General features: G+C 40.9%; 1 protein-coding gene across 8 annotated transcripts in view; it reads right to left on the bottom strand.

Moving 5' to 3' along the window:
• GRIA4 (glutamate ionotropic receptor AMPA type subunit 4) overlaps positions 1–9,673 on the bottom strand; it is a 438,032-nt gene that overhangs the window by 109,955 nt on the left and 318,404 nt on the right. For all 8 annotated transcript variants that reach the window (XM_004708995.2, XM_004708994.2, XM_045297724.1 and 5 more), the window contains exon 4: positions 9,045–9,229. In XM_004708995.2, the coding sequence (XP_004709052.1) occupies positions 9,045–9,229 (185 nt within the window). The remainder of the gene's footprint in view (positions 1–9,044; positions 9,230–9,673) is intronic.

The raw sequence follows: 9,673 nt of genomic DNA, 5'->3' as shown, positions 1-9,673 counted from the left end.
CCCAATCTGACCCCATCACACTAGGGAGAAACACTAAGGGCATGCAACAGAGCAGCAAGGGGAACAAAGCGATGAACTCCCTGGGGAATACCAAAAATAGACTTTGGAGAGAGTGTGGAACCCCTCAGCCTCGAGTGGAAAACACTTGTAAAGGCCAACAAACAGACCTTGAACTATTTATAGACTTTTCCATTTTTGTCAGTGGCTTTCGTTTTGTTATTTTGTTTTTGTGGGTTTTTTTAGTTATTGTTTTGTTGGTTTTGACCTCCTTTATTGTTTGTTTGGCTTTGCCTGTTTTTTGCACTTATTAATGTCTCTGCATGTCTATCTAGATAAGACAGACAGGATAAACAATTTGGAGATGAAAAGAACAGGACCAATGATTCTGGGGGGATATGGGAGAAGGAGAGATGGGAGAAAGGAAGGTGAGGGGAACGAAACCAGGGACAAGGAAACAAGTGAACTAAAATCAATGGAGAGAAGGGTGGAGGATGCCTAGTGGGGCTTAATCAAAAACAATGTAGCAGCGAGGGATTACTAAACCTGAATGAAGGCCAAACATGATGGTGGGACAAGAGGAAACTAAAAGGAAATAGAGGAAGGCAAAGGACATTTATAGAGGTCTAAATACAGGCATGTACATATGTAAATATATTTATAATGAGAGGGGAATAGATCTATGTACTTTTATGTATTAAGTTAGGATTTAGGGTTGCAGGTAGACATTGGGCCTCAACTTAAGTACTCCCTCAACACAAGAACACTTTGTTCTAATAATCTGGTATTCTGTAATGCTCACCTTCCCAACATGATCGCTAAAGACAAAATGGGTGCATAGCAAATGTGGTGAAGAAAGCTGATGGTGCCCGGCTATCAAAAGATATAGTGTCTGGGGTCTTAAAGTTTTGCAGATAAACAAGCGGCCATCTAGCGAAGCAAGAAAGCCCACATGGAAGAAACATACCAGCCTGTGTGATCAAAAGGTGGTGATGGGATCAGGTATCAGGCATCTAAGACCCAGAACAAAATCATGCCCAATGTGAGGGGGGGCGGGGCATGGAGTGGAGACCCCAAGCCCATCTATAGACAATTAGGTATCTCCTCACAGAAGGTTCACAAGGAAGAGATGAGCCAGTCAGGGTGCAGTATAGCAAGTATAGCACCTATGAAACACACAATTTTCCTCTAGTACTTTAATGCCACCTTCACCCCACTATCATGACCTCAATTCTACCTTACAAATCAAATTAGACCAGAACATGCACATTGCTACAGATAAGAGCCCGCAACACAGGGAATCCAGGATAGATAAACCTCTCCGGGTCAACAATGAGAATAGAGATGCCAGGAGGATTAGGGGAAGTTTTGGGGGAAAGGAGGGCAATGGATCACAAGGACTAACATAATCCCATTCCAGGGGGACAAACAATGTAAAAGTGAGTGAAGGGTGACAGAGGACCATGTAATATATGAAAATAATAATTTATAACTTATCAAGGGTTCATGAGGGAGGGAGGGCAGGAGAGGGAGGGGGAAAAATGAGGAGCTGACATCAAGGGCTCAAGTAGAAAGAAAATGTTTTGAAAATGATGATGGAAGCATATGTCCAAATGTGCTTGACACATGGATGGATGGATTGTGATAAGAGGCCCCATAAAATATTTAATAATAAAAATAAAAAATAAAAAAAGAACAAACTAGAAAGCTTGGGCTTCTCATTACCTCGGGTAGATGAGCTGGACTGAGGAAGAAGGGTTTTCCCAGTCAACTGCGGGTTTCCTTTCAGGAACTTGAACTGCTTCTGAGAGCTCTTGTCTTAAGCACAGGGCTTAAGAGCTGTCACCTGCCTGTGTCCACAGTGAAGCTCATTTGACCTCTCTTTTCTTTCTTCTTCTTCTTTTTTAAAAAATCATTTTATTGGGGCTCATACAATTCTTATCACAATCCACACATACATCTATTGTGTCAGGCACATTTGTACATTTGTTGCCATGGCTTCTCTTTTATTTCATAATTACTTTTGAGTCCTTGCTATGTAACTGTGTAATACGGTAAAAATTACTGATGAAATTAAATACTGTTTACATAATAATAAGCACAGACCATGGTCTGGTGGAAATAAGATTTCAATGGCAACAAATATACAAATGTACTTGACACAATGGATGTATGCATGGATTGTGATAAGAGATATATGAGCCCCCAATAAAATGATTTAAAAATAAATTAATTAAAAAAAGAAAAGATGAATAGCTAAACTGATGCTATTATGTGAAGGAGCCAAAAAGAACTCAGTGCTTGATGTAAGGAGAGGGTTCTGCCAAAGATACAGGTCATCATTATTATTATTATAATACCATTTCTTTTTTATTGTTTATTCTGAACTGACTTTCAAAAGTCAGCTAACCAGCTTATTTCGGAAGCTTGAAATCCCACCTTCTCTTCCTTCCTCTTGTAGCATGTTCCCAGGAAGAGCATTCCCTCAGGCTAGCCCTTAAAATATCCTCAGAATAGGCGGGTAAGTAACTCGAGCTTTATGATTCACAATTTAATGTTGAAGAGGTCTTGCCAATGTCTTGTGTCTGGTCTTTTAAAACATGGCTTTGTAAATGCCATCCAATCAGCATTTTCTTCTTGTAATTTCCTGTATCAGATTCTGTATTCGAGCTCAGTGAAAATTTCTTTTTGCTGTAATCCTTTGGCGAATCCTTTCTAGGTAGTGCCTGACCCTGGATCATTCTAGTCTGTCAATAAACTCTTTACTTTCTTTCTAACAGAAGCTCAGTTTGCTCTGTGACAAACAACAAGACTGTAGGTCCTACCATCATCCTGTTATACTCAATCTTCACAGGGTCACCTTTGCCTATTGCCACCATTTCCCCTGGTCCACATTTTCCCTTTTAACTTACATCTTTATACACGGCCACACTTATTCTTTTTTAAGTTTAATAAATCATTTTATTGGGGGCTCCTACAGCTCTTATAACAATTCATACCTCAATTGTATCAAGCACATTTGTACATATGCTGCCATCATCATTTCTAAAACGTTCTCTCTACTTGAGCCCTTGGTGTCAGCTCCTCTTTTATCCCTCCCTCCTCCACCCCTTCCCACCCTTGTAAACTCTCGATAATTTATAAATTATTTTTATTTTCATATTTTACACCATCCACTGTCTCCCTTCACCCACGTTTCTGTTGCTCATCCCCCTGAGTGGGGGGATTATGCATCCATCATTATGATTGGTTCCTCCTTTCTGCCCCTTCTCCCCTCACCTTCTCCATACCCTCATGATATCCCTACTTTCATTATTGGTCCCGAGGGGTTTATCTGCCGTGAATTTTGTGTGTCGAGAGCTCTTATCTGTACCAGTGATGGTCACATTTATATGTGTGAGGAATTTTCCTCTCTTTGGAATTGACCTTGTCCTGAGGTAGAATTATTGACTTTCTTTGGTGATATAATAATCCTCAGAGAGGTTAATCGTGGCTTCTAGGCTTTTTTTGATTAATTTGCAAAAAGAAGAGGAAGCTCATTGTTTTTGCCAATTATCTAAGATTCACATTGCACCTTATGGGACACCAAGTTTCATTTTAATACAGTGAAAGTAAGAATATTGCTGATAGAGGTGCCAATTATATTTGAGGTTATTTGTTAGATAAGCAATTGGGGATACCCATGAGTCGGTTATAGAACTGTAGAGCACAGTCTTTGTAACTCCCACAAAGAGAGGCTGGGAAAGATGCTGATTGGACTACATGGTTCAGCTGTGTGTGTGTGTGGGGGGGTTAACAGGGTTAACTGTAATTGTAAAAACCTGAAACTCCATTTTGGGAATTGGTCAATTTTGCCATGCCCAAAATGAGTCATCACAGAAGCAAGAAGGGGAGGATTTTACTACCTCCCAAAAGTAAGCTAGGAATGGAGTCGGTCTTTTGGACTCTGTGATTCCTGTGCAGAACCCCCCTGATATGGGAGGAAAAGGACTGTGATATCAGAGAAGGGGTAGCAGCAGGGCAGCAGCACCATGAGCACAAGACAGAGTAGTCTGCTTCCCAGTCCACTGAGTGAGTGGGAAGCTGAACACTTCTGGGCAAGAGGCTCACTTGTGGAGTAGGGTGCTTCTAGGGACTTAATTGGGAGTGCCAGGCTTCTTGGCCACTTTGGGGTTGCAGTTTAGAGAAGAGTGGTGTGCCCATTTGGCCTTTATCGGTAGTAGTTAGGAACGCTTTAACACTACCAGAGCAGGACAGAAGCATGCCTGTGGGTGAGAACGGGCTGTCCAGACTAGAGAACCATATCCTGAACATTTTGTTGAGTAACAATCTATAAATTTCTCTAATAAGCCCTGTAATTGTGAGTCTTCTCTGTGAGTTCTGTATGGCAGTCACAAGAACTTGTTGAACTCAGTAGGAAGGAGAGTGCTGTGGGAGGGACAATTGGTATCAGAGGGGGTAGGAAGTCTGTAGAGTGGAGGTTATGTCTAACCTCCTCGTTGGAATTGACCTGGGTCTGATTCTCTTTCCTCTAGTGAAATGAGAGAAGGGCAGAAGGCACCCCACACCATTTTAACAGTTATATCCATGAATGAAAGTCCGTACTTGAACTTACATTGATAAGGCAGGCCTTCAAGGGCCTCTTGGAAAGTTATTCCATTCAGGATTTATGGTTGATGGATATGTGTGAAAATAAAGAAAATGACAATAAAGCTAGCTTTGTATTTTTGTTGTTGCCATTACCTTAAACTCAGTGGATAACACTGAGATAACTACATATAAAATATTTCTCCTGAAGCTCGCTTCTAAAAATGTTTGAATGAGCATATGGAAATACATTTTTTGCATGGAAATACATTTCTAAGAACTAAGTTGATGGTGGAATACAAATTTGTCCATTACCATCTATTGAGGGACAGCTGTATGTGATATTATTATGGTTTTGCAAACTGACACAGATGAAAATGTCACTGAGGCAACGACTTATTGCATGCCACCGTAAGAGGAAGTGTGTCTGCCCCTGCATAGATTTACTTCTATACTTCCTAATCTTTATTACATTAACAATTTAACCATTTTCTGAGAGAGTGCTACTTTTTCAAAAGCATTTCTATCAATATTATTTTGCAATTTACTTTTCAAAATATGCTTTAGTTGGTTTCTCAAATTATTCTCAGTTGTTTCACTTTCTGAAAGAGGGTATTGAAGCAGAAGTATTGAAATACATTCACAACTTCTGACAGCGTTTTGGTTAATGGTTGTGTTCGCATGAGTTAAGCATTAAACCAAGAAACACAACAAATTGTTTTGCTTGGTGCAACCCAAAATGAAATGATGCTATTGCTAGCTTGCAAGAAGTATGGCCAGAATGCCGGACGTCTTATCCCGAGAGACCAGTCCCCGGAGAAGTAGATCATGCTTGGTAAAGTGGAGGGATAGTGAAAAAGAGGAAGACCCTTAACAAGACCCTCAACAAGATGGATTGACCCAGTAGCTTCAGCATAGGCTTAAATATAGGAACCCTTGTGCAGACGGGGCAGAAGTGGGTAGTGCTTTGTTCTGTTGTACATAGGCTCCCTATGAGTTGGAACGGACTCCTCAATGTGCGACAACAGCATTGTTAGCTGTCATCACATTGGCTTCCATCTCACGGAGACCCAATGCACAATGGAACCCAGTGCTGGCCAGTGTTGAACGATCCCTCAGGGACCAAACCATGGGCATTCAGAGATTTTCCCTCAGTTGACATTATGAAGTGGATTGCCAGGCCTTTCTTATTCATCCAGTCCATCCTGGTCTCCATGGAAACCTGCTCAGCAGCTGCAGATAGTAACACATAAACCACCACAGACAGATGGGTGCAGGGAGTGCACTGGCTGCTGGGAATGAAACCTGGCGCTCATACAAGGAAAGTGAGAATTTAAGAAAAAGCATGTTCAGAATAAGAAAACAGCTTTCTCTTGGAGAGGAAATCTTATAGGACAATTAAGAGCATGCTATTTTCTTACAATTCAGCAGACTTTGTTTTAATGAATAAGATTCATACCATGTAGGCATTTTAAAGGGAGAAAGGCCTATTACTACTCTCATTATTACTATACAGTGCTGATAGAAAAGAAACCTTTTAGAATTCAAAAGAGACAAGAAGAAGAATAGAAAAGGCAGACACTCAAGTGTTCTAATTTCTTTGAAATGACAAGGGGGAAATACGCATCAGTCCAGTGCCTTTAGTGAGAACTTATTCAAGGTTTATTCAAGTTTATCCAAAGCACCCAGGTGTGTCAATTTTCTTCTTAGAAACCAGCTAAGCCTCTGAATAGGTCAGAATGCCTTAGGCACTCCATTGCCTTCTCTGGGCGAGGTCTTTTGAGCCCAGGTGCTAAGTGGAGGGTCTTTCTGCTCCTAACTCTTACTCTGACAGGAATTTGCCAATCCAGACAATTCTTAGAATTGGCTTCTCTGTTGGATTCTGGGGAATTATTTACAAAGCGTCAGTTGTTCAGGTCAAACAACTCAAACTCTCAATAAGAGGAGAGAGCTGCAGAGAGGCAGTTAGGACTAAAGCGACTGTCTTGCTTAAGAAAGTGAAATTGAAAGTTTTTTTCCCCCTTAGATTCGACAACTCCCCAATTTAAAAGAAGAAAAAAATCACAAATCTTAAATAGGTGTAGCATTAGTGGACTGTGGGGGGAACTTCTCAGCAATCAACCCGAGTGATTACAATGACTATTTACCAATACTCAGTCGAGTTTGTTTGCTCGCTGGCTTTCTATTAAGGGAGGACAGAAGTGATTTACTCCCGGGCATCTTGAGGATTGCTGTCTCACAGTGTCTACCCCTCTGCCCCTCTAGCATGCCTCCCCGCCACCCCCCAACTCCTGCCGATTCTATCAGACAGAAGCTTTAGTAATGCTCACTGTCCATTTTCATCATACAACAAGATAAGTACAGTTGTCCATTGCTTACAAATAATACTCCTTAGATGATCTGAACATGACTAAAAGAGCTTGGTATAACCTTTATACATCGACTCACCACAGTTTTAGCCACAAGGTTATTAGAGACAACATTATTTGAGGGTACTGAGTAGAAGCCTTTATGGATTTTTTTACCTTTTCCTTTTATTACTACTTCATTTTCAAAAAAGTTATTTATATACTTCACAAATACTAACCATATCGCCAACTCCCCCTGCCCTCCCTCCCACCCCCAAATTCCCCCAAACGAAATGCCTTGAGTCCAGCCTGCCTCACAGTGACCTGAGAGGACAGAGCAGAACTGCTGTGTGGGTCCCCAAGGCTGTGAATCTTGACGGGAGCAGCCAGCCTCATCGGTCTCCCTGGGAACCGTTGGTGATTTTGACCTGCTATCCAACATGTCACCTACTAGGCCACGAAGGCTCCTTTTCCAAATAGCTTAAGCACAAGTACATTTGACCCCAAACAAATATAAGAACTGATAGCAACTGCGTGTGCTTGTGGTGCCTACCGACAAAACCATGTGACTCAGAGTTATTGTCACTGGGTGACAATGACAGCTCTGACCCAAACATGGTCCCGCAGGTCTCACGTTAGCAGCTGAATGCATCACCCACCACACCACTAGGGCTCTTCATTCCAACTCATCGTGACCCTATACAGGGTTTTTGAAGTTGGAAATCTTTATTTCCAGGATAGGAATTAGGATAGCCTCGTTTTTCTCTGGTGGGTTTGAACGCCTGACCTAGCAGTTAAAGTCCAACAGCGCTTACCCAACAGAGCCACCAGGTCTCATTAGCCCAGAATATGTTAGACGGTTCAAAGAACAAATTTGCATAAAGTTTTAGCCTTGTAGGTATATTGATACAAACAAACAGGGTTTAAGACAAAAATCCCTTATTGCTTAAACTAACTATAGGAATAATATTTTTGCTAAAAGAAAAAAGATTCTGCTGCAACACTGCCCCCCAGTTTTATAGACACTCTTTATGGCAACCCCCTCTGACTGTCACCAAGGGGTCCACATCCCTTCACCTCCATTCTATCACTACTGTGAATACTTTCACTTTCTCTTAGCATATAGACCGACTGCACTAGGTATTCAGAAGAAACACATTTAAAAAAATTTTTAACTTCATGTAGTTGAGGAAGGAAGCTTATTACATGTAGTTCAGTGACCTTAGATATTAAGGAGAAATCACTGAAACTTATTACGGTTTTGATTTTCACAGCTGAATATTCAATTCATTCTCATAAATAAGTTTATCCAATTGATAAGCTCACTATCACAAATCATCAAATCATTGATTTATACTGCTAAACCACCATTACCAAAACATAATGCTTGTAGAGATTTTTAAGACCACTAGATGGCATTAATTCACTGTAACTTTGGCCGAATTACAGCCTTTAGAAGAAGGATGATGGGGGAAGGCAAATGTTATTTATGCATTGTTTGATATTTCCCTGTCATTTAACACAATGCCAAGGATCAATTTTATCTCGGCCTGTCTGCTTTAAATCAAGTCAAATAAAATCAACAAATATATATTGAGGACTTCATTTAAGACTTCTTCGTCTGGGAGGGGCGTTGAAAACCCTCTTAACTGATGGCAGTGTATTTACTTGCAACCTCTAGCAGGAATTATGCAATACTCAGCATTATACATGATTAAAAAAATTATTTCTCATGGAGCTACTTCTCAAAAGATTAAAAAGAAGTACACAACCACAAAAAAATCGTTATTCTCATGTTTTAGACAGCATTCATCTTTAAATGGCGTGATTCTGAAAATAGAAGGCCAGCTTGCCATTTTAAATGATTCCTTCCGTTGCACTTGTCTTAAAAACAAGTGGGAAGTAGTGCTTCTAACTCCATAAAGACCAAACTGGCTTTCGTTGAGGAAGAAGTATCATTTGATGGCTGTGGGGGATACACGTTAGAAGGAAAATGACCAACCACCACACTGCAGACGGAAAGCTGGGAGGAGACTTGACGGGCCAAGGAAAGGAAAGGGCAGCTCTCTGCAGCTGGTTTAGGATAACGATGCGGCAAGATCCAGAACTCACCTGTTCTAATATGTTTTGAAGCCTCTCTATTTCACAGTCTATTACAAATTTCTTCTCTTGTCTTCTATCCAGTTCTTCCAGAAGTTGTCTATAGCTGACATCATTAAAGTTTTCCACACAGATAGCACTGACATGCCAACCATTTTGTCCTGCTTTTTCCATAATAGCTTGAAGTATCGAATATCCTATTGGGGAAAAACAAACAAAATAATTACTTTTAAAAAGTGTTTTTGACTCCCATTAAGAGACTTAGGGCAAGACTCCACATCAACATTTTTTTTAAAACTTATGTTATTGGGGACTCGTACAATTCTCATCACAATCCATACATATATCTATTGTGTCAAGCACATATGAACATTTGTTGCCCTCATCATTTGCCTCCCACTCTAGCCCCTAATATCAGTTGCTCATTTCCCCCCTCCCTCCCTCTCCCCCCTCCCTCATGAACCCTTCATAGTTCGTAAATTATTATAGTTTCTCATAAGTTACCCTGTCTGATGTTTCCCTCTGCCCTCTTCTCTGCTGTCCATCCCCCAGGGAGGAGGCAATACTTAGATTCTTGTAATTGGTTCCCCCTTTCTACCCCACATTCCCTTCACCCTCCAGGCATCGCCCCTCTCACCACT

The sequence above is a fragment of the Echinops telfairi genome, unplaced genomic scaffold, assembly GCF_000313985.2.
Source record: "Echinops telfairi isolate 266 unplaced genomic scaffold, ASM31398v2 ScPeMD7_7421;HRSCAF=8459, whole genome shotgun sequence".
Classification (NCBI taxonomy): Eukaryota; Metazoa; Chordata; class Mammalia; order Afrosoricida; family Tenrecidae; genus Echinops; species Echinops telfairi.
The sequence above is the reverse complement of the archived record's forward strand: the minus strand, read 5'-3'. Positions and strand labels throughout refer to the sequence as shown.